General features: G+C 52.6%; 1 protein-coding gene across 2 annotated transcripts in view; it reads left to right on the top strand.

Annotated features, from left to right (window-relative positions):
• Positions 1–24,300, top strand: part of fmoda (fibromodulin a) — a 29,205-nt gene extending 4,905 nt beyond the window's left edge. For both annotated transcript variants that reach the window (XM_072479956.1, XM_072479957.1), the window contains exons 2-3: positions 15,536–16,452; positions 20,813–24,300. In XM_072479956.1, coding sequence (XP_072336057.1) covers positions 15,537–16,452; positions 20,813–20,964 — 1,068 coding nt within the window. In that variant the 5' untranslated portion in view covers position 15,536 and the 3' untranslated portion in view covers positions 20,965–24,300. The remainder of the gene's footprint in view (positions 1–15,535; positions 16,453–20,812) is intronic.
• Positions 24,301–25,008: the final 708 nt, after the last annotated feature.

Here is a 25,008-nt window from a genome sequence, read left to right as displayed (position 1 = left end):
GGTTATGAGGAGCATAAGGGCCTGCCTTTCAGAGGTTATTCAACAGAGACCTTAGACGCTTTAAATCAAAAACAAAGTTTATTCTACGAATTCAATTAACATTTCTATAAATACACATAGTCAGCATTTTTATCAACTACAAACCTAAATACCCCACACAGCTACAGTACTCTATATTTAACCCTTAATAATTTCCCTTTACTGTTTTTCTCAAGTAACAACATCCATAAATCAGGCAATCCCTTTTACCACAAAACAGTAGGTTTGAATTCCTTCCAGAACACAGTTATTAGTTTGAAGTTACCAAGTGACCTGGAGACACCTTTTTAACGTGCAGAGAGAGAGAGACTCCGAGATCCTTGTAGTCTGAATGCAGCTTCCAACTGTCTGAACAGAAAGTAAAACTCAGGGCCACAGCCCAGCTTCCAGCTCAAAACGAAAGTAAAAACCAGAGCCACAGCCCAGCTCCACCCACACAATGACATCACTCTAGCCATTTGAGAAGACAAACAGTTCTTAAAGGGACATTCCCATGACAGTCGGTGCCTGGTTTAATAACTGCGGCAGCTGTCTGTGGTTTTTGTTCTGAAGTAGGAGCAGATTGAACAGACTTTGCTCAGTCCCTTTCAATGATAATCCAGTGTAAATTTAACAGCAGACCAAATGCGTAGCAGTAACTCGGGCACAGATAGATGATTAGTGAATCATTCAAAATAAGTCATGTTAGCTCTTTAATTTGAAGCTGTAACTGCAAAGACTTTTTCAACACTCTTCCTTCTGATCACAACAACTTACTATTTATTGAGCACTGGGGCAACCCAATTTGCCTTTTTGTTTCACATGGGACAGCTTTGAAAAGGGGTAAGTTACCGCATTTCTTTAATGAGCCTGTTCTCGAAGAAAGAACAGCTTGGGGGCTGCCCCTTCACTTTGTATGAAACACTCAAGAACAAGGCGACGGGCTCATAAATGGCATTGCGGTTAGAGAAACAGCTGCTCACATGACTTAATGGATGCATGCAGAACTATAAAAATAAACAATCTGATTCATCGCTTTGATGTTCCAGAAAGCTGTCAGTCATGATGCTTTTAACAGGCACTTGAGTGTAAAATTCAATGTAAACAATCCCGTTCAAAGCATTAAGCCTCCTCGCCATACACACTGATATCAATACTTCAAAAGGGATGAAATTGACTGTGAAAACCACTTAAAAGGTTTCTATCACTTTAAAGGGATTACTTATACCTTCATCTCACAAACGTTTCAACTTGGCATTGTAACAAACTTTTTTAAAGGTTTTGTGGTACAGATGGAATCACTTTCACTTTATTATGAGAAACTTCTATTTTTTACACACTGATCTCCTGCTTAAATGGTTTAGGGATGTAGATAAGAACACTGTCACTTTATTATTAAGAATGTGTACTTATGAGATGATGAGTGACAGTCTCAATGGTTTTGGGGTACAGATGATCACATTTTCACTTTATTATGGGAAAACTTTAACTTTTGCACACTGCTTAACTGTTTAATGGGTTTTAAAGGCTTCAGATGTGGAGAGCAACCAAAGGACCCCCATCCCACGGAAACCCCCCGATCTGAGCCCCACCAGCTCAGCACAAGCCCTCCTGACCCCCACCTCCCAGGCAAGACTCCCCTCGGCACCCTGGCGGCAATTGTTGGGAGGGTATTGACCACCTTGCCACCATTCAAAATGCAATCTGCCAGGTCCACGCTCCTCAACACTTGCATCAATTCATACCAGCGGGACTCTTGGCTGGGGGGGTGGGGGGGCTGGGTTGGGGGGATTGGGGGGGGGGGGAGTGACTGGTGAATGGCACATCCCACCCAGCAATGACATGCAAAATAGCTCGAATGAGCGATGCCGGATGCAAAATTCACAATCGAACGGAGATTGGGTGGAATGTACAAACCATGGGCGTCATTCTCCGACCCCCCGCCGGGTCGGAGAATGGCCGTTGGCCGCCGTGAATCCCGCCCCCGCCCCCGCCGAAGTCTCCGAAGGGAGAAAAGTCGGTGGGGCGTTAATGGCGCCGCTGCCGCGGAGAATGTCACGGGTCTGCGCAAGGCAGCCGATTTTCGGCCTGCCGATATTCTCCCTTCCGGATGGGCCGAAGTCCCGTCGACGTGATGACCGTTCACGTCGACGTGAATCAAACCTCCTTTTCATCGGCGTGACCCGGTGCTCCAGGCTCACGCCGACCAGCGAGGAGGTGAGTGACGGCCTGGGGGGTTGGCTCTGGGCAGGAAATGGCGTGGCCGCAGACTGATTGCGTGAGGAGAGGTGTGTCTCGGCTTGTGTGTGTGTGTGCGGCCGGGGGGGGGGGGGGGGAGGGGGGGGTGGTTAGAGTAGGTTGGGCTCCGGGGGAGTGCCGGGAGGGGGTCCGTGCCGGGGTGGAGGTTGGGGGGGGGGGGTCCGTGCCGGGGTGGAGGTTGGGGGTTGGGGAGGGGGTCCGTGCTGGGGTGGAGGTTGGGGGGGGGGGGGTCCATGCCGGGGTGGAGGTTGGGGGTTGGGGAGGGGGTCCGTGCCGGGGTGGAGGTTGGGGAGGGGGTCCGTGCCGGGGTGGAGGTTGGGGGTTGGGGGGGGGTCCGTGCTGGGGTGGAGGTTGGGGAGGGGGTCCGTGCCGGGGTGGAGGTTGGGGAGGGGGTCCGTGCCGGGATGGAGGTTGGGGGTTGGGGGGGGGGGGTCCGTGCTGGGGTGGAGGTTGGGGAGGGGGTCCGTGCCGGGGTGGAGGTTGGGGAGGGGGTCCGTGCCGGGGTGGAGGTTGGGGGGGGGTCCGTGCCGGGGTGGAGGTTGGGGGTTGGGGAGGGGGTCCGTGCCGGGGTGGAGGTTGGGGGGGGGGTCCGTGCCGGGGTGGCGGTTGGGGGTCGGGGAGGGGGTCCGTGCCGGGGTGGAGGTTGGGGAGGGGGTCCGTGCCGGGGTGGAGGTTGGGGGTTGGGGTGGAGGTTGGGGGTTGGGGGGGGGTCCGTGCCGGGGTGGAGGTTGGGGGGGGGGGGGTCCGTGCCGGGGTGGAGGTTGGGGGTTGGGGGGGGGTCCGTGCTGGGGTGGGTGATGGGAGGGCAAATGAGTTGGTCCACCTGGCCAGGTGCCAGCCTCCAACAGTTGGACCCATGCGGTCCATGCCACCTGGCTGGGGGGAGGAGGGGATATGGGCAATGATGACATGTCGTCGTTCCCCTCCCCCCCACCAGGCCGTCATGTTTTCAGACCATCCAGCGATGTTGGCCGCCGTGGTGGCAGCCGCTCATGTCTATGTTGCCCTGGATGAGGAGGAGGAGGAGGAGGAGGAGCGTGCCAGAGAGGCGGCGCAGGCTGCCGCAGAGGGGCAGGCGGCAGCCGCCCAGGCTGGAGGGACACCTGACCGACAGGACGAGGAGGGGGAGGAGGACGTCGCGGCCCCACGGCAACGGAGGCACCCGAGGGCGCCCCGTGTGTACCGGGCCCGGCAGTCATACCAGGACCTCACGGACCGGGAATGCAGGAGGAGACTCCGGATGAGCCGGGAAACCGTGGCACACATCTGCCACCTGCTGGCACACCTGTCACCGCGTGGCACTGGCGGGGGACACCCTCTCCCCGTGTCCGTCAAGGTTACGGTGGCCCTGAACTTTTATGCAACGGGGTCATTCCAGGCACCGAGTGGGGACCTGTCCGGCATATCGCAGACATCGGTGCACCGGTGCATCCGGGCAGTGACAGATGCCCTTTATGCCATGGCGCACCGCTACATCCGCTTCCCCGTGGACCGGGCCAGCCAAGATGCCCGGGGCCGTGGGCTTCTCTGCCGTTGCCGGGTTTCCCCATGGTCCAGGGCGCGATCGATGGGATGCACGTCGCCGTGCGGCCACCTGCAGAGAACAGGGCCGTGTTCACTAATAGGAAGGGGACCTATTCAATGAACGTACAGGTGGTCTGCGACCACCGCATGATGATCCTGCACGTCTGCGCCCGTCACCCAGGCAGTGTACACGACTCATTCGTGTTGTCGCGGTCATCCATCCCCGGCATGTACGAGGGACGCCATCCCCGGCTGAGGGGCTGGTTGCTGGGCGACAGGGGCTACCCATTGCGATCGTGGCTGATGACGCCTATACGGAGGCCACGCAATGAGGCGGAGAACCGCTACAATGATGCCCATGTAGCGACAAGGGGAGTGATCGAGAGGTGCTTTGGCGTGCTGAAGATGCGTTTCAGGTGCCTGGACCTCTCTGGGGGCGCCCTCCAGTATCGGTCAGATAGGGGTCGGCCGCATCATTGTGGTGTGCTGCGTCCTGCACAACATAGCCCAGCAGAGGGGCGATGTGCCGCAGGCAGAGGAGGGCGGAGTGGAGGAGCAGCAGGAAGAGGCCCAGTCCTCCCCAGATGAGGGGGATGGGGGGCAATGGTCAGGGCAGACGGGGTAGACACAGACGGGTGGCTGTCCACCGTTACCGGCTGGCCCAGCGGGCACGGGACAGACTGATAGACGCCCGCTTCACTGACTAGATGGGCGTGGGAATCGGGTAGTATGGCCACAGACCGCACACCATGACAACAGCCGACCACCCACACCCCCCACCCATCCACCCACCCAGCACCCTCACCCCCCTCCCCAACCCCACACGCCCCACCCGCATGCACACCACCCCCCCACCCCCAATTGCCGATCCACCGGCGGCACAACGGGCCCGGGCTCACCCAGTTGCGGGTGGACGCGTGTCTATCGCAGGCCATGGAGAATGATGACAACCCGCCCTGCGATGAGCTCCTGGCTCTACATCGTTGGACTATGTCTGACCCATGGCCACAGTACCACCATCCCACCCGGACCCATCCCTGCATGCGGCTGTGACACTGCAGCGCACGGTCCCGTCCTCTGCCCGGGGGATGTTGATGGCGGCCCAGGGGGAAGGGGGCAGACTCACCTGGGGCTGAGGTAAGACCACCCCTCACACACACACTTGCGCTCAACGTACATGACACCCCCGCACACTTTGGACAGAGCACAAAGGCAGCTTCGGTAGGTGTAACATTGACTTTAATAACCAAAGGAGTTCATGCACGTGCCCTAGCGCCTAAAGCTCATCTGTGCCCTGCACCCGTGCCAACTTACCCAGTGTCTAATTGTTTTGGCCTTACGGGCCCTTTGACTACGTCTACGTGGTTCCCCAGACGGTACAGCAGAACTGGAGGTGGACTCCTGTGATTCCTGCCCTCTGACACTGGATCCCTTTGGCGGCCGTTTCCTGGGGCGTCCTGGCCTAGATGGGCCAGGCTGCGGCCCGGGCGGACTGGGATGGCGAGCTGCCAGCCTGTCCTGCCCGTTGCCCACCCGATGCACCTGGGACGGAAGGGGGGGAGTCCGAGGTGTCGCGGGTGTACTGGGACCTCCCCTACAGAGGGAGCCGGGACGGACCACACCACCTCCTCCTCCCTCGGGGGTGCCCGATGGCCCCCAGGCCTCTACATGGGTGGGGGATGCGAACGGACTGGCCATCCGACGCGCCCCCCGACATCTGGCACTGCCAGTCCTGGAGGCCCGTGCTGGTATCGACAGGGGTCTGCAGGTTTGCAGCCATGGAGCCCAGGGGGTTGTCGAACCCTGTCTGCGACAGTGCGACGCCAGCTCGCACATGGCCACTGGCGCCGATGCCCTCAGCGATGGCCTGCTGAGACTGGGCCATGGCCTGCTGAGACTGGGCCATGGCCTGCTGAGACTGGGCCATGGCCTGCTGAGACTGGGCCATGGCCTGCAGAGACTGGGCCATGGCCTGCAGAGACTGGGCTATGGGCCTGCTGAGACTGGGCCATGGCCTGCTGAGACTGGGCCATGGCCTGCTGAGACTGGGCTATGGCGTGCTGAGACTGGGCTATGGCGTTGAGCGCCTCTGCCATCTGGCGCTGGCACTGGCTCATGGCCTCCTGTGAGAGGGCAGCCATTCCCTGGGCCACAGACGCCGCCTGCACGGAAGGCCCCAGGCCTCGCAAACCGTTCCCCATGTCTGACACCGTCGCACCCATTGCCTCCACCGCGGACGCCACCCGTGCGGTGTCAGCCTGGGTGGCACGCATGACCGGGACCACTCCCAGCTCCTGGACGCGGGTGGACTCCTCCACCTGCGACCCGCAGCCGCCGCAAGCCACCCGTCACCCTATTCGCTCGTCTCCGTGTCAGTGGTTGCATCGGATCTATGTGTGGGGTGTGGTAACTGCAGGAACCCGGGATCCATCTGGGCGGCAGATGTTCGCTTGGCCTGGGCTGCCCTCCGACCCGCCCGGTCCCTCTGCTGCTCCTACCTCCACCTGCTGTACCGGGACGGCTGTGTTGTGCGCACCAGTGAGTGTACCAGACGCCTCATCACTAAAGTGCCCAACCGTGGTGAGTGTTTATGCGATGGTGGAGGGTGTTGGTGACAGCAGTGGCGTTGTGTCGTGCTCTTCGTCCCACTCTGAGTCCATGGCACTTTGGGGTGGGGGTTCGTCTCCACCCATTCACTCTGAGTCCACTGTCCGGTATTTCGTCTTCCCGGGTAGGGGTGTCCCGGGTAGTGCTGTCCCGGGTAGTGCTGTCCCGGGTAGGGGTGTCCCGGGTAGGGGTGTCCTGGGTAGTGGTGTCCCGGGTAGGGGTGTCCTGGATAGTGGTGTCCTGGGTAGTGGTGTCCTGGCTCGGATGTGACGGGGGGCCTGTGGCTGCCCCCCTCATCGCTGGGTGGTCGCTCCCGCACGTGACGGGGGGTGTCGTCTCCCTGTTGCTCCAGGTCTCTCCGTCTCCCGTGGTGTGCGAGGGGCATCCTGCGGGCGTCGCATGCTGGAGGGTCCGGGTCTCTCCGTCTCCCGTGGTCTCCGAGGGGCATCCTGCGGGCGTCGCATGCTGGAGGGTTCGGGTCTCTCCGTCTCCCCGTGGTCTCCGAGGGGCATCCTGCGGGCGTCGCATGCTGGAGGGTCCGGGTCTCTCCGTCTCCCGTGGTCTCCGAGGGGCATCCTGCGGGCGTCGCATGCTGGAGGGTGCGGGTCTCTCCGTCTCCCGTGGTATCCGAGGGGGCATCCTGCCGGGCGTCGCATGCTGGAGGGTGCGGGTCTCTCCGTCTCCCGTGGTCTCCGAGGGGCATCCTGCGGGCGGTCTGCATCTGCGGGGATGGGTGCCTGGACGTTTGGTCCTGCGATACACAATGAAGCATGCATGGTTAGACATCAGGCAGTGATCAGGTGATACGGGGGAGGGGGATATAGGGGAGGGGGGAATATGGGGACGGGCTGTTGGTGGCTCACTTGCTCGTGGGGCCCCGACCTCTGCATCAGCAACCTCCCGGTCCTCAGGTCCGCCAGCCAGTTCCAGGGCCCTTTCCTCGTGTACGGTCAGTGGCCTCTCATCAGTGGGCCCTCCTCCAGTCCTCACATGCTCCCTATTGTTGTGTGCGCGCTTCTCCTGGGGGGGGGGGGGGGGGGTGGCAGGGGTAAAAGGCAACAGTGTTCGGCAGGTATATGAATGCACGCCATCGGTTGCGCGTGCATTGCAGAGGTTAAGGTTAGGGCTGGATTCACTTGGGGATATGGGGGAGGGGGGGATATGGGGGAGGGGGGATATGGGGGAGAGGGGAATATGGGGGATATGGGGGAGGGGGGATATGGGGGATATGGGGGAGGGGGGGATATGGGGGAGGGGGGATATGGGGGAGGGTGGATATGGGGGATATGGGGGAGGGGGGATATGGGGGATATGGGGGAGGGGGAATATGGGGGATATGGGGGAGGGGGGGATATGGGGATATGGGGGAGGGGGGGATATGGGGGAGGGGGGATATGGGGGATATGGGGGAGGGGGGAATATGGGGGATATGGGGGAGGGGGGATATGGGGGATATGGGGGAGGGGGGATATGGGGGATATGGGGGAGGGGGGGATATGGGGAGGGGGGAATATGGGGGATATGGGGGAGGGGGAGATATGGGGGAGGGGGGGATTTGGGGGAGGGGGGATATGGGGGATATGGGGGAGGCTCACCCTGCCTGCTCTGACGAGGTCGTTCACCTTCTTGTGGCACTGGGTGCCTGTCCGTGGTGTTAGGGCCACAGCGGTGACGGCCTCTGCCACCTCCCTCCACAGACGCCGGCTGTGGCGTGGGGCAACTCTGCGGCCGTGCCCGGGATACAGGGCGTCCCTCCTCTGCTCCACCGCATCCAGGAGCGCCTCCACATCGCGTGATTCGAACCTCGGGGCTGAGCGACGGCCAGCCATCAAGTCGGGTGTTGCGGTCGGGTGTTCCAGTCGGGTGGGGGGGAGCTGCGCGGCCTTATGAGCCGTCACGCCGTGCAGCGCGTATGACGCTGCACGGCGTGAACCACTGCGCAAGCGCGGATCCCGTTACGTCGCTGCTAGCCCATTTCGGGCCGCAGAATATCGGCCCATTTTTATGACGTGACGCAAGTGGGATTTGCGCCGTTTTTTTGCGCCGATCGGCGGACTTTCCGCCGATAACGGAGAATTTCGCCCCATGTTCGTGCCCAGTGCTGGCGGGTCCACTGGCATGGATTTAAATCTGATTCCTGGGTTGGGCACAGAATGTTGCACCCTGCCGCGATGCTCTGCGGCCCGGCGGGGCATTTCCGCCCAAGGTGAAATAAAATGTCAGAGACCCGTTAGATAGCAGGGCCCTTTTTGGCGCTGCAGGCAGCAAGAAATACCCCCCTTTTTGCACCCAAACCGGGACTCTTTTGCATGTCAAATCGCACCCAATTATTGAATGGGAGAGGAGACTCGAGAGGCCGAATGGCCTACACCTACTCCTATTTCATATGTTTGTGACAAACTATTTAATCCCATAAGTCTAAAATGTTCTCAGAAAGGGTGCAGTAGATATCAAACAATACTTGCATCTGCACAATGAGACATTTCCGTTTTCCCAGTGCTTAGAGTTTGATTTTGATGTTATGCTGCTTGGAGTAATTTACTGAAGCAGGTGACCAATCCAATCCATTTTGCACCATTATGTCCCAAATCCTGCAATAGTAATGATGGTGATATTGTTGCTGTCATTATTACACTGAAACTGACAGCAGCTCCTGGATTTTGCACATGCGCAGTTCTATGTCGAGTTGACGTCCCCCAAGTCTGCAAGCAATTAAAATAATTGAACTGACGGGAACTAGTGATTTCACACCATTAATCTCACTATAAAAATTCTTGAAATAGTTACGTTTTGGTGCCTGAGGTGTGACTGGGTTTTTAAAATGCAGACTCGGTTCATAGTTACTGCTCAAGAGCTCCACTGGTCCTGAAGAAATTAAGTTTACATTTGATTTATTTTTATTTTTTTATCTATTTTATTATCACATGTACCGAAGTACAGTGAAAAGTACTTTTCTGCAGCTGAGGGAATGTACACAGTACATACATAGTAGACAAAAAAAGAATAATCGACAGAGTACATCGACAAACAGTGATTGGTTATAGTGCAGAACAAGGGGCCAAACAAGCAATACATGAGCAAGAGCAGCATAGGGCATCGTGAATAGTGTTCTTACAGGGAACAGATCAGTCCGAGGGGGAGTCGTTGAGGAGTCTGGTAGCTGTGGGAAGAAGCTGTTCCTATGTCTGGATGTGCGGGTCTTCAGACTTCTGTATCTTCTGCCTGATGGAAGGGTTTGGAAGAAGGCAATTCCTGGGTGGGAGGGGTCTCTGACAATGCTGTCAGCCTTCCTGAAGCGGGAGGTGTAGACAGAATAAATGTGGGGGTGACAAGCTTGTGTGATGCGTTGGGCTGAGTTCACCACACTCTGGAATTTCTTGCGATCTTGGACCGAGCAGTTGCCATACCTGGCTGTGATGCAGCTGGATAGGATGCTCTCTCTCGCACATCTGGAGAAGTTTGTGAGAGTCGATGCAGACATGCCAAATTTCTTTGGCTTCCGGATGGCTTCCGACGGCGATCGCGAACGGAGCGGCCGCAGCAAAGACGCTCCCGCATGGCTACGCAATCACGGCTTTTTGGGGGGGGTTTTCCCGGGGAATTTTCAACAACAAAAAAAAATTCTTTAAGCCCCGTGAATTCGGCCCTGCCCAGGCGCAAAGCTCCGATCCACGGAGCTGGAGAGGGAGAGAAAAAAAAAGGAGGGACTGGTCCCGGTGAGCTGCATGTGGAGGAAGAGTGGGGATCGCTCGGAAACGGCCGGAAAGTCGGAGCATGGAGAGGATCACAAAAAACAAAATAAGAATTTTTTAATTCTACCTTCCTTGTTCCTCTCCTGCAAGTTTTTTTTGAAAACTTTTTTAAAGGGAAAAAAAAAACTTTTTTTTAAAAAATCCCTTTTTATTAAAAACAATCGTAAGGGTTTTTTTTTCTTTTGGGGGAAACAAAAAAAAAGAATTTATTTTTCGTACCAAAACCCAGGAAAAAATTAGAAAGGGGCAGACAGAAATATGCCTCCAAATAATAAATTGGGGGGACGGTGAGATGTAAGAAGGAACAGCAGCGAAGGCGAAGGAAAAAAGCAGGAGCTGCGGCCATGCAGGCAGACGACCCCACGGGGCGAGGCGGAGGTTCAGGCGAATCAGGAAGCGGAAAAGCTGGCGAGCCGAGCAGCGGAGCAGGAACAGGACGTGGTGACCATCCCCCCCCCCCCCCCTGCACAAGGGGAGGAATGGAGAAGCGTGCTGAAAACGGAAATAAACGCCATAAAGGAGGAGATTAAAATGGAGATAAACGCCATGAGGGAGGCACTCAGGACGGAGCTCCACACAATGATGAAGGAGATGCTGGCGGAGACGATAGAAAAAATGCAGCGAACCATCAACGGCCTGGAAAGGAAGGTGGAGGTGCAGGGGAAAACTATTCAGGAGTTGGAGAGGGCCGCCTCGGACCAGAGCGACAGGATGGTAACTCAGGAAACCGAGGTGAAAAGGCTGGTAACGACCCAGGGGAGCCTAAGAGGGAAAGTGGAGGACCAGGAAAATAGGTCCAGATGGCAGAATGTTAAAATAGTGGGTCTGCCAGAGGGGATGGAGGGCAGGGATCTAACAGGCTACGTCACCCAAATGCTGGGCAAGCTAGTGGGAAGGGAGAAGTTTCCAAACCCCCCAGAAATCGACAGGGCGCACAGGTCGCTCCGACCCAGGCCCAAAGCCGGGGAGCAGCCCAGAGCGATCATCGTGAAGCTGCACAGGTTCCAAGACAGGGAAAAAATCCTAAAGTGGGCCCAGCAGACGAAAGCGAGCACGTGGGAAGGGAAGACCATAAGGGTGTACCAGGACATTGGGGCGGACCTGGCCAAAAGAAGGGCTGAATTCAACAGGGTAAAATCAGCACTCTACAAAAGTAATGTGAAATTTGGGATGTTATTCCCGGCCAAACTCTGGCATTTGAGGGGAAGGAGCTGTTTTTTAACACCCCAGCGGCAGCGGAGGAGTTCGTTAGAGCGAACAAACTGGGTGGGGGGGGGAACAGCCACAACGGCCATCATGAAAGCGACGGGGATGGAAAAGAGCAGCGGGCAGACCGCAAACAGAGACAATACGATCACGGACTGTACACACGTGTTTGGTGCACTGTGCGGGACTGTGCTGACTCGTTCCCGGGCTCGTTCCACCTCTCAATGCAATGGGGGGGAGCGAAGCAAGGTGAATGAGGGTGAAAAAAGCAGACAGGAGGGCAAGACAAGGGCTAGCAAAAGGAAGGTAAAACAGGATCAGAGCAGGGCAAGTGCTGAGAGGGGGGCCACCGTGCTAGCGAGGAGGGCCAACACGCGAGGGCAGGAAGAAAGGAGGGCTGCGGCGTGCTTCCCGGGGGAGAGGGAGCGCCTGGCACAAAGAGAAGGGGGGGGCAGAAGGGGGGGGGGAGAAAACGGGGGGGGGGGCAGAGGAACAGGGACAAAGGGGGGGGGAGAGGAGTCGGGGGGAGAGCGCAGAACAAAAGAGAAGCAAAGGGGAGGCTGAGGTAGATAAGCAGCACGAACACAGGCCTCGGCAAGCATGGAGCAGGGCGAGGAACCAAGATGGTGCCACAAACAGCCACTCGGGAGGCCTTCAGGACGAAGGGAGACCCTGGAGTGCAGGGGCGCAGCTACATGGTGTACACACAGCTGGCGGCCATGGTGGGTGCCCCCTGGACAAAAGGAAACCTGGGAGCCCTGGGGCCTGACCTCATGGTGAGAGCGGTGACCGCGGCCATTTTGTACGGCCCCCTAACGAAGGGAAACCCCAGAGGGCAGGGGCACACCCACCAGGTAAGTATGGGTGACCCCGCAGGACCAGGGGGTCAAAAACCCCCACCAGGATTGTTACCTGGAACGTAAGGGGACTCAACGGCCCGGTCAAAAGATCCAGAGTCTTCACCCACCTAAGAAGCATGAAAGCCGACATAATCTATCTACAAGAGACGCACCTGAGGGAGAAAGACCGACGGCTGGTAAGGAAGGGCTGGGTGGGACAGACATACCACTCATGCTACGGGACGAGGGCTAGGGGAGCAGCAATATTAATTAGTAAGAGGACGAGGTTTACGGAAACCAAGACAGTTACGGACCCAGGGGGACGGTACGTCATGGTCAGTGGTGTCCTGGAAGGGGCACCTGTCGTACTGGTAAATGTGTACGCTCCCAACTGGGACAACTCAGAATTCATAAAGAAGACCATGGCGGAAATCCCCGACCTTGACACACACCGACTGATCATGGGGGGCGACTTCAACTGTGTACAGGGCCCACTGACCGACCGATCAAACCCCAGAGCAGGGAAAAAGACTGGCATGGCTAGGGAACTAGGAGCATTTATGGAGCAAATGGGGGTGGTGGACCCATGGAGGTTCCTGCACCCGGGAGAGAAGGAATTTTCATACTTCTCACAAATACACAAGGTATACACACGTATCGACTTCTTTGCAGTGGGGAAATCGGTGCTTCCAGGGATCACGGGAACGGACTACTCCGCGATCGTTATCTCTGACCATGCTCCACACTATATGGATGTGAGGTTGGAGACAGACCGTGCCCAGCGCCCCACATGGAGGCTGGACACGGACCTCCTGGCCGACAAGGCCTTCAGTCAGAAAACATCGCGGGCCATAGGTGATTACGTTAGTAACAACCAAAACGGGGAGGTCTCACCCTCCACGTTCTGGGAGGCACTGAAGGCCGTGATTAGAGGAGAGATCATAGCCTACAAGGCAAGCAGTGATAGGGAAGAGAGGGTGGCCAGGCAACAACTGGTGGACTCCATCCTGGAAGTCGACAGAAAATACTCCGAGGCCCCGACCGTAGGGCTGCTGGCGGAGAGGAAAAAGCTGCAAATGGACTTTAACCTGCTATCCACTAGGACAGCAGTGTACCAACTCCGTCAGACACTGGGGACCTTCTATGAACACGGAGACAAGGCTGGCCGCCTATTGGCTCACCAGCTGAGAAAGCAGGCAGCCACGAGGGAAATAGCACAGGTAAAGGACAGCAGAGGCAGACTGGTAACAGAACCAAAGGACGTCAATCGGGCATTCGAGACCTTCTACCGGGGACTGTACACCTCCGAGCCCCCCAAGGGGATGAAACTGTTCCTAGACAGACTGGAACTACCAGTTGTGGGGGAAGACAGACGGGTGGAGCTGGAAGCACCAATAGACCTGGGAGAAATCATGGAGAGCATCAGCTCCATGCAGGCGGGGAAGGCACTGGGTCCCGATGGGTTCCCGGCAGACTTCTACAAAACATTTGCACCAGTCCTGGCCCCACACCTAAGGGACATGTTCGCGGACTCACTGGCCCCAACTCTAGCGCAGGCCACAATCTCACTAATATCCAAAAAAGATAAAGACCTGACGGAATGTGGATCATACAGACCCATTTCACTGCTGAACGTGGATGCGAAAATACTCGCAAAGGTCCTGGCCAAAAGGCTGGAGGGCTGTGTACCAGAGGTGGTCGCAGAGGACCAAACCGGCTTTGTCAAGGGGAGGCAGCTCACAGCGAACATCAGGCGGCTGCTGGACGTAATAATGACCCCCTCTGGGAAGAGAACACCAGAGGTGATCGTCTCCCTGGACGCAGAAAAGGCCTTCGACAGAGTCGAATGGAAATACCTCGTCGAGGTACTGGTACGGTTTGGGCTCTTGTACAACGCTCCCAAAGCGAGCGTCCGAACTAACACCACCAGCTCTAAATACTTCCAGCTGCAGAGAGGAACAAGACAGGGCTGCCCCCTGTCCCCACTCTTGTTCGCGCTAGCCATTGAACCCCTGGCGATAGCCCTGCGGGACGCAAAAAGCTGGAAGGGAATCCGGAGAGGAGACAGAGAGCACAGAGTCTCACTCTATGCAGATGACCTGCTCCTCTATGTCTCGAAGCCACAGGAGGGACTGAAGGCAATACTGCAAATACTGAAAGAGTTTGGAACCTTCTCGGGCTACAAACGTAACCTGGGCAAAAGCGAGGCATTCCCAGTGAACCCAAATGGGGGAGGGAGAGAGCTGGAGGGGCTCCTGTTCAAAACAGCCCAGAACAGGTTCCGCTACCTGGGGATCCAGATAGCCAGAGACTGGACACAGATCCACAAGTGGAACCTGACCAGCCTGGTGGAGGAAGTAAGAAGAGACCTTCAAAGGTGGGGCTCACTCCCACTCTCCCTGGCGGGAATGTACTGCCAAGATTCCTCTTAATGTTTAGATCCATTCCGATCGTCATCCCCAAGGCCTTTCTCCAAAACGTAGACAGTCTAATCATGGTGTTTGTGTGTGTGTGTGGGGGGGGTGGGGGGGGGGGGGGTGTAAGAACCCGAGAATCCCAAAACAGACACTGCAAAGAAGGAAAATCAAAAGGGGCTTGGCCTTACCAAACCTACAGTACTACCACTGGGCAGCAACGGCAGAAGAGTGAGGAGATGGGTACAAGAACCCGACACAGACTGGGTACAAATGGAGGAGGCATCCTGTAAAGGAACGACCCTCCGGGCCCTGGCTACAGTAGCACTCCCATCCCCCTCAACAAGATACGCAAGCCCAGTGTTAGCGGACACGCTGAGAACATGGACCCAGCTCAGACAACACTTCGGGATAACTAAAATGGCCCCCATCTGCGGCAATCACAGATTCCCCCCAGCCATGCTAGATATCACCTTCAAAAGATGGAGGCGAGACAGGGGCACATTGACGGTCGGGGACTTCTACATAGGGCACAGACTGGTGACACTGGATGAACTAACGAGGAAGTGGAGGTTAGCAAAAGGACAGGAAATGAGACACCTTCAAATAAAACACTTCCTCCGCAAAGAGACAGTGGGGTACCCTGGGGCCCCAGAAACCACACTTCTAGGGGACCTGATAGTCCCCCCTTCCCTCTCAGTGTTGTAAAGACGTATGATTGGACCAATGTATGAAAAATATATGTTTATAGTCAGTGCTTGTAAATCATTATTAATATTTACCAACAATTCCTTTAACTCAATGCCCATGCTAAGTAAAGCCAATTGTAAAGTCACAGTCTTGCTCCGATTTAATCTTAATGTATCCACAGAGTAACAAGGTGCCAAAATTAACTCCGTCCATTTTAATTCCCCAGGATGAAGCTGACCCACATGCTGGTATTTGTGGCCCTGTTTGGGGGAGGTGCCTGTCAGTACACTTATGGATATTTCAATTGGCTTTCGCGTATTATGGGATATTCTCGATCATACAGTAATCGCTATTTTGAGACGGAGCTGGAACCTCCATTGCCAACCGATTGCCCTGCTGAGTGCACGTGTCCACGGATCTTTCCCAAGGCTATGTACTGTGACACTCGCAGGTTCAAATATATCCCCAAGGTGCCAGCCCGGATGAAGTACGTTTACCTGCAGAACAATCAGATTGATGGTGTTCCAGAAGGAGTGTTTGACAATGCCACCCACCTGGTCTGGGTCGTCCTCCATGGGAATAAAATCTCCAATGAAAAGATAGGCACCGATGTATTCTCCAAGCTGACAAACCTGGAGCGAGTATACTTAGACCATAACAACCTGAGCACAATTCCTTTCCCCTTGCCAAAGTCGCTGAGGGAACTGAGAGTTGCGGGGAACATGATTTCAAAGGTTCCACCCAATGCATTGGAAGGGCTCGACAACTTAACAATGCTACTGCTGAATGACAATCAGCTGGAAGATATTGGAGGGTCCCTCAAAGTTTTAAAGTCTTTATCCTTCTTGGACCTCAGCAACAACCATCTGAAGAAGCTTCCTGATGCACTTCCAAACTCACTCCACCAGCTTTACCTGGACTTCAATCACATCAGTGTCATTCCCAATGAGTACTTCAAGCAATTTCCTAAACTTCAGTATGCAAGGATGTCAAATAATGAACTGACAGATAACGGGATACCTTTAAACACATTTAATGTGTCCAGTTTAATTGAGTTGGATCTCTCACATAATAAACTGCAGAAGATTCCTCCTGTCAACGAGAACCTGGAAAACCTGTACCTTCATGCTAACAAGATCAAAGGTAAGTGAGATATGATTCCATTATGAATGGGCTACAATGCTCTCCTAAGAGTTTTCAATGAAGTTGACCCCAAAGGAGAGGTGGTGACGTCGTGGTATTGTCACTGGACTAGTAATCTAGAGACCCAGGGCAATGCTCTGGTGACCCAGTTTCAAATCCCACCACAGCAGATGGGGAAATTTGAATTCAATAAAAAGAAATCTGAAATTAAAAGTCTAATGATGACCAGAAACCCATTATTGATTGTTGTTTTTTAAAAACCATCTGGTTCACTAATGTGGTCGAGGGAAGGAAATCTGTCACCCTTACCTGGCCTGGCCTACATGTGGCTCCAATGTGGTTCACCCTTAACTGGCCCTCAGGTCAACGGCAACAGGGATGCGCAACAAGTGCCGGCCTTACCAGTACCGCCCCCATCTGCTGAAGGAATAAAGGAAATTCCTAACTGTCCTCATCCACAACTTGTTACCAATAATAGAGAAGCTGGGAAATATTATCCTTCCCATCCTCACTACAGAATTTGAATGCAAAAACTCAAAGCTCTCTGAGGGATTGTCAGGGGTCATTCCTTTTGGATCAAAACCTGAAGCCCTGCCTGCTTTCTCAAGTGAACATAAAATATCCCGTGGCTCTATCTGCAAGGAGAGCAGAGGAGTTATCCCCAGTGCCCAGGACAATATTTATCCTTCGATAAACATCACAAAAGCTGAACACCTGGTCATTATCACATCGCTGTTTGTGAGAACTTGTAGCATATAAGTTGGCTGCTGTGTATCCTACATTACATCAGTGACTGCACTTCAAAAGTACGTCATCGGCTGTGAAGCACTTGGGACGTCCCATGGACGTGGAAATGCTGTATAAATGCAAGTTGTTTTTTTTCTTTTCACCTGAAGTAAAGCTACATTTCAGGAGCGAATATTCAACAGCGTCCATTGCCATGTTACACTGTCACTCACTTCACCACATTGTCCACAGAGAATTAAATCTAACGCTACCAATTAACTAATATCATATATCTACTTAATAAAAACTAAAGGAAACATCTGTTGACTATTCATAGGTGGCGTTAAATGTATTAAAATTTGCTACAATGTCCCTTGGTCTCGCAGGAAAAATAACAATCAACTGCTCAACATTTCCTACTAACTCCCTTTGTGCAATGCACGAGAGGTTGTCACGAGGTCAGGGTAATGTTTAGCTGTGATATCCCCTCTTAACAATAGGTTTCTACACCCAATATTTAGTGCCACACATGAAAAGCGGCCATTTGGACCAAGTGCAAGATGCTGGTTATAGGTACAATCCATTGGGGAATTATACCCCAGAAAACACCTTTAGAAAATAATGGTGTGAACCACCTCAGAACGCACTTATTTATTTCAAAACACAGTGGATCTTGTTGCTATCTGCATGCAGCCAGGGATTCCTAAGGATCTTTCAATAAACCCAGAGAAGGGCGGCACAGTGGTTAGCACTGCTGCCTCAGAGTGCCAGCGACCCGGGTTCAAATCCGGCCTTGGGTGTCTATATAGACTTTGTACATTCACCCCGTGTCTGCGGGGGTTTCCTCCGGGTGCTCCGGTTTCCTCCCACATTCCAAAGATGTGCAGGTTAGGTGGACTAGTCGTACTAAATTTCCCCTTAGGGTGGGGTTGCAGGAATAGGGTGGGGAAGTGGGCCTAGTTAGGGTGTTCCTTCGAAGGGCCGGTGCAGACTCGATGGGCCAAATGGCCTCCTTCTGCACTGTAGGGATTCTATGATGATAAATATTGGTCTGTTTTAGCTGTTACGATTTGACCTCCGTCACTGAGAGCTATTTTTGGGGGTTACGCTGACTCCTCCTTCTCTGTGTGGTACTTACATCGCTCTTTAATTCACTTTGCTAACCCTCATGAATGCACTCCAGGAAAAGGAAGGTTTTATGGTCAGCTGGATAATAAATCAGAATTGGGGGTAGGTGTGAAAATAACAGTGTTAAGTCAGAGAAATGTATTCGGGCCATAGCTTTAGTTTCATTGTCAGACATTGAAAATGTATATCCAGCAGATATGCACAGAGTTATGGGCTGATCAGAGGAATCTGTCAAATCTAAAGGAAAAAAATGTGCAAAACTGTTCAGATTAAATTCAAAGGTTTGGGGAAATGGGAGAGGATTCTTGCCTCATTCAGATGTCCCTGCTTCATAAACAGGCAGTGCTGAGGCTGGACAGGCGTTGTCACATCATCTCCCTTCAGTTCATCAAAAACTCCACTTTGATCATTTTGTAGTTCTGGAAAGGACTGATTGATGAACATGTCCACGTAAAATACTCTTTTATTGACTTCTCCTATGGACCCAATAGTATTGCACATATCAGCCTCTCCAAAGATTCGCCCCTCCCAAAGGGGGGGGGGGTGCGTGCGTGCGCGCGTGTGTGTGCGTGTGTGTGTGGACAAGGCAAAGAAGGTCTTTAGTTAAAGCTAGTATCGTGTTAACCCACAGTGAGAGTATGTTAAACAGTTAATGATTCAATAAAATAGTGTTGCACTATTTCAAGTGTTGGTGACCTGTATGTGTTCCACGGATCCAGAACACCCCACACATCAGCCAGCAGCACCGGGTCATTTCCTGTAGCGGCCTAGTTTATCCATGAAGGACCTGCCTTTTCAACCTTGTCCCTTCCCTGAGGTGTGACAGTCCTCAGGTTAAATCACCTCTCTCTCAAAAGGACAACTTTCACGTTTTTTCACACATTCTTATTGGACTGCTGTGACGCTAGGCTGGGTAAACACAGCAGATTTCTTTTGCCCTAATGGGCATGAGAGTGATCCTTGTGATGTAACAGTCTGACACTGCCATGGAGCTATTTTCCCTTAACCGCTGGAGAGGAGATCACTGACATGCGCCTCACCGCACTTACATTGCTGGCCATGGCTAAGATATTTCAGCCCCTCATTCTTCACAAGGCTGTGGGAAACGGTGACACTTTGAAGATGTCACTGGCCCCTCCTGAACCCGAAACAGCACCTTCAGTGGGCTGGATGAGTAGAGGGCAGGTGAAATAAAGGGGAGATGGTGAAGTGCCAATTGAGATGCGAGAAAAAAAATATCCTGACTGCTTGTGTTTATCAATCATCACTCAAATGATTTGCTGCCATTATTCAAAACTGATGGCCAGGAACAAGGGAGTTCGTCCATTGAGCCAGTGCCAACAATCAGGTTACAATTAGTGGAATATTACCCAATGCTTCACTGGGGCCAGGAGCAACCATAAGGGAGGGAGGAGAAGATCGGGGAGGGGAGATCATGGAGGGGGCAGAGGTTGTAAGCGTTGGGGGTTGGGGTAGATGAGGGAATGACGTGGTTTCTGTGAAGTTGCTTGCTTGTTGGGCCTTGAGAAAACACTCCTGCTCCTCCAGACCCACAAGGAGTGCTGTAAAGTCACTTCGACCTTATGGATCCGGCCCTCGACACCTCTTTTCACCCATCAGGTTTCCCGAGATCCAGAAACCCAGTTAACATTCGTCAAAAATAAAACCCTTTAAAAGATTTCAATGACAGTCTGCCCCCTGAGAGAGGAATGCACGTCCACCGGCCCCATTTCTCTCGCCCATTAAAAACAGAATTGGAATCAGGTTTAGAATTTTTTTTAAATTACTTCCCAGCCAATCAAAATTCACTAATTCTTGAGTGGTTAAATTTGTCAGTTTTTTCTGTCCAGGGAATCCAATCGTTTGAGCTTAGGTACTGCATTGAACTAAGGCAAGAGTGGTATTTTAGACTAGTTTTGATTGCTGGAATAGGTGGGGCGGCGGGGGGCGGGGCGGGCGGTGGAGTGGGGTCATGGGGGAGAGATGGGGGGTAGCAGAAGGGGTGTTTCCGGAGAAGGGTCAGAGAGCAATTTTCCAGGCTTTTTCCCCCCAAAATTGGCCTGGGTTTTGATCTGATATTTTGCATCTCTTGGGAGATCACTAGGTTTCGGTGTAGTTCTGGTGACTCTGGTGAATATTGTGCACACAAACCACAGCTGCATGGGAGACGAGTGATGGAGCAGTGGGTCTGTTCCTGTTCGTCATTGTTTTCATGAGATGAAATTCTCCAGGATGTCTCTACCCCTTCGGTCTGCTCTCCGCTCAGGAGTATTGTAGAACTGATGCAGAGACCCTGGTGTCACATTTATACTGCGAATGGCTCAAAGAACTGAATCAGTCACTGAGTGATCTGAACAATAAGCAATGGAACTCAGTCATGTGTTTTGTGAACGGCTTAAATGATGGACGTTCCAAAGGGTTTGATTGTATCTGATGTGCTGCAATTTATTAGTACTTTGTACATTTCCAAGCATGTCTCTGACGTTTCAGTTTGTGGTATTTGCAGAGTTTACTGTGGACAGCTTCTGTAAAACCATGGGATGGATGAGTTTCTCCAAGATTCAAGTGATTCGACTGGATGGTAACAGCATCAGACAAGATAATATCCCACCAGAAATGCATCAATGCCTTCGCCGAGCAAGGATAATAAACATTTAATGTGTATTCACCAATCTTATCATGCAAACTTTCTTCTATAGCTGGAATATATAACTGATTGGACAACTAGCTTCTTATCTTCAGAGACTTTTCTCTATGTTATCTGCCTCTTGGAGCAGGTGATTTGTTGCAGCAAGTTGGAGAGCTATTCCTCCTTGGACCTACACAAGAAATCGTTCCCACAGCATCTGGAACATTCTATCATGCATTACAGTGTTCGAGTGGGCAATCGGACTATAAGTGGTGTGTGATTGGCTGCAGGATAAGCTACCGCAGCCAGACACGTCTAATCATACCCATCACATACTCAGCTGCAGGCAGTCCCTTTTTGAACTAACTTTATTTACACCTCCCCACCTTTAGGCAGGGCGATTAAACAAAATGCCCAGCTCTTGCAATTTAATGCACCTCACATCAAGAATTTCCACTGAGACCCTTATTAACTTTTTGCTTTACACCCTGGGCTCATAGTCGCTGGTTTAGCTCAGGTAGCTTGACAGGTGGTTTCTATGCCCTATTTTGGAAGGCCCTACCAAACTCATGCCTCAATGTACATGGGGTTGTGCGCCACAGTCCTCTGGTTTAATTTTTTAAAAATAATCATTATTGTCACAAGTAGGCTTACATTAACATGACAATGAAGTTACTGTGAAACCCCCCTAGTCGCCACATTCCGGCGCCTGTTCGGGTACACCGAGAGAGAATTCAGAAGGCCCAAATTACCTAATTTACTAGTTTACTGACTTAATACTGAGTCACTGCTGCCTGCGGTGCTGAGGATCCGGGTTCGATCCCGGCCCCGGGTCACTGTCCGTGTGGAGTTTGCACATTCTCCCCGTGTCACCCCTACAACCCAAAGCTGTGCAGGTTAGGTGGATTGGCCACGCTAAATTGCCCCTGAATTGGAAAAAAATATAATTGGGGTACTCTAAATTTTTTTTAAACTTAATACTTGATCCAGGGTACATCGAAGTTGCGTCCAGCATGTAGGATACAATCTTTCAACCATTTTTCAAATAGCATTTGTAAAAGAATCGTAATTTCTATTGAATTTTACATTTCCATCTTTTATTTTGAATCATTCTTATTTCATTGCTTTTAATTCTTAAGTGTGTTACAAAGGAACAGGAAACCCATGATCTATTGATTATTCTTTGCTATCAAATCTTTAAATCTATTTCAAAAATGAAGACACCACAATCCTTTTTGTGATTTAGCATCTTGTCTTCCTGAGTGACAAGATTGGGAACTTTAAATTCATCCATTTCAATGCTGTTCAATTTCAGAGAGCCAGCTGACGAAGATTAGAACTGGAGCTTAATCTCTTTACACTTGATAAACTTTTACTTACAGAGACACACATGGCAAACACACACCTCCAAACCCAACAACCATAGTTTATTGTTCCGACATGCAGGAATGCACGTGAATTCCCAGTTCATACCCACCATCTGAATACAATTGAGCACTCAATTAGTATGAATTAATGATTAACAACCGATTCCCAAATCCCTGTCCTGCTAGTTTCTATTGATCTATTTTAAATGTGCCAAATTACACAGGGTATAACCCAATGTGTTGGAAGTCTGGTAACTGCTCACCAGATATCCTCATCTGTGAGAGTCAGCAGGCTAATTTATTATTGGAGGCATCATAACGATAGCTGTTCCTGCCCTCACCCTGTGGGCAGCACAGTGGTTAGCACTGTTGCTTCACAGTACGAGGGTCCCAGATTCGATTCCTGGCTTGTGTCATTGTCTGTCCGGAGTCTGCAGGTCTCCCTGTGCCTGCGTGGATTTCCTCCGGGTGCTCCGGTTTCCTCCCACAGCCTGAAGATGTGCAGGTTAGGTGGATAGGCCACGATAAATGTCCCCATATTGTGCAGGGATGTGCAAGTTAGGTGAGGTCGGGGGAGTTGACATGGGTTCATTCAAAATGTTGGTGCAGACACGATTGGCAGAATGGCCTCTTTTTGCACTGTAGGGATTTTGTGATTCTAACTACACTTCAGTGCAAGAGCGACTGGATAGAAACCAGCAACGGAAACCGGGCTGAATTTGTATTCCACATAGTTCAAGTGTGACTGTGGACAGCTGTACTGTACTGCCTAGTGTACCAATTGATCCAAGGGCCAAGAACCAATCCATGGACTATATCCCCGGCCATTTCTACATTTGATTAAAAACAAAATGCATCCCGAGTGAAAAGGAGGGGAAAGAGGAGTTTGATTCAGTCAGGCAGCTCGAACCAACTGCAGAGACATAAAATATTTTAAAATCCCCTTCAAGTGGTAGCATCGTGGTTAGCACAGTTGCTTCACAGCTCCAGGGTCCCAGGTTTGATTCCCGGCTGGGTCACTGTTCCGAGTCTGCACGTTCTCCCCGTGTGTGCGTGGGTTTCCTCCGGGTGCTCCGGTTTCCTCCCACAGTCCAAAGATGTGCGGGTTAGGTGGATTGGCCATGCTAAATTGCCCTTAGTGTCCAAAACTTGTTAAGTGGGGGTTACTGGGTTATGGGGATAAGGTAGATATGTGGGCTTCAGTAGGGTGCTCTGTGTAAGGGTCGGTGCAGACTCGATGGGCCGAATGGCCTCCTGCTGCACTGTAAATTCTATGATTCTATGATAAGTGCCATGTCACCACATGTCTGTCATTGTACCCTGGTGAGGGAAGTGTTATATTAAGGAAGATGTTAATGCAGCTGGGAAGGGAACATCTGTCAGTAATTAACACCATTGTTTTCATGGAGTCACTGTGTTCCACCAGCCCGCAGTCAGCAACTGCGGACATAATGTGCTGTAACTATTCCATGATTCGATCGCCTTATTCCACTCACAGCGATGTTGACATTGAGATTGGCACCAGTTCAGGGGTCATTTGGCTGAGGTGGCCCATCCACATGTGCAGAGATACTGCTGACCTCTTGAGCTCAGTTCCTGCTCAGCTGCAGAGTTTTACAAATATTGCTATATTGTGTGTACCAGGTATTAAAATAACTTATTTTTGATGGGCAGCACAGTAGCACCAGTGCCTAGCACTGTGGCTTCATAGCGTCAGGTTCAATTCCCGGCTGGGTCACTGTCTGTGCGGAGTCTGCACATCCTCCCCGTGTGTGCGTGGGTTTCCTCCGGGTGCTCCGGTTTCCTCCCACAGTCCAAAGACATGCAGGTTAGGTGGATTGGCCATGATAAATTGCCCTTAGGAGGGGTTATTGGGTTACTGGGATAGGGTGGAAGTGAGGGCTTAAGTGGGTCGGTGCAGACTCGATGGGCCGAATGGCCTCCTTCTGCCCTCTATGTTCTCTGTACACAGCTAACCTGAATAGCAATCCCCCCCCCCCCCCCAAAGTCCTCTCGTGACCCTGGTTCACTTCCTCCACCTCCTTAAGCTGCATCAGCGGTCATTCCTCAACCTCTGTGATAGACCTCTAACCCCACTTCCCCTCCTCGATGACACTGTAAACATTTCAGTGAATCATCAGGTTTCAGGTCATAGAATCATAGAATTTACAGTGGAGAAGGAGGCCATTCAGCCCATCTAGTCTGCTCCGGCCCTCGGAAAGAGCACCTCACCTCCACCCTATCCTCGTAACCCAGCAATCCCACCCAATCGTTTTGGACACTAAGGGCAATTTATCACGGCCAATCCACCTAACCTCCACATCTTTGGACTGTGGGAGGAAAGCGGAGCGCCCGGAGGAAACCCACGCAGACACGGGGAGAACGTGCAGACTCCGCACAGACAGTCACCCAAACCAGGACTCTAACCTGGGGCCCTGGGGCTGTGATGCAACTGTGATAACCACTGTGCTACCGCGCTGCCCTATAATAATCTTTTATTGTCACAAGTATGAAGTTACTGTGAAAAGCCCCTAGTCGCCACATTCCAGCGCCTGTTCGGGTAAGCTGGTACGGGAATTGAACCCGCGCTGCTGGCCTTATTCTGCATTACAAACCAGCTGTCTAGTCCACTGAGCTAAACCAGCTCATTTTCCTACCATAGGTCCTATGTTAGCAATCCTTCTTCAGATCTCAGAAAGACCAATC

The sequence above is a fragment of the Scyliorhinus torazame genome, chromosome 17 (assembly GCF_047496885.1).
Source record: "Scyliorhinus torazame isolate Kashiwa2021f chromosome 17, sScyTor2.1, whole genome shotgun sequence".
NCBI classification, from domain to species: domain Eukaryota; kingdom Metazoa; phylum Chordata; class Chondrichthyes; order Carcharhiniformes; family Scyliorhinidae; genus Scyliorhinus; species Scyliorhinus torazame.
Note: the sequence above shows the minus strand (reverse complement) of the source record. Positions and strands in the feature narration are given on the sequence as shown.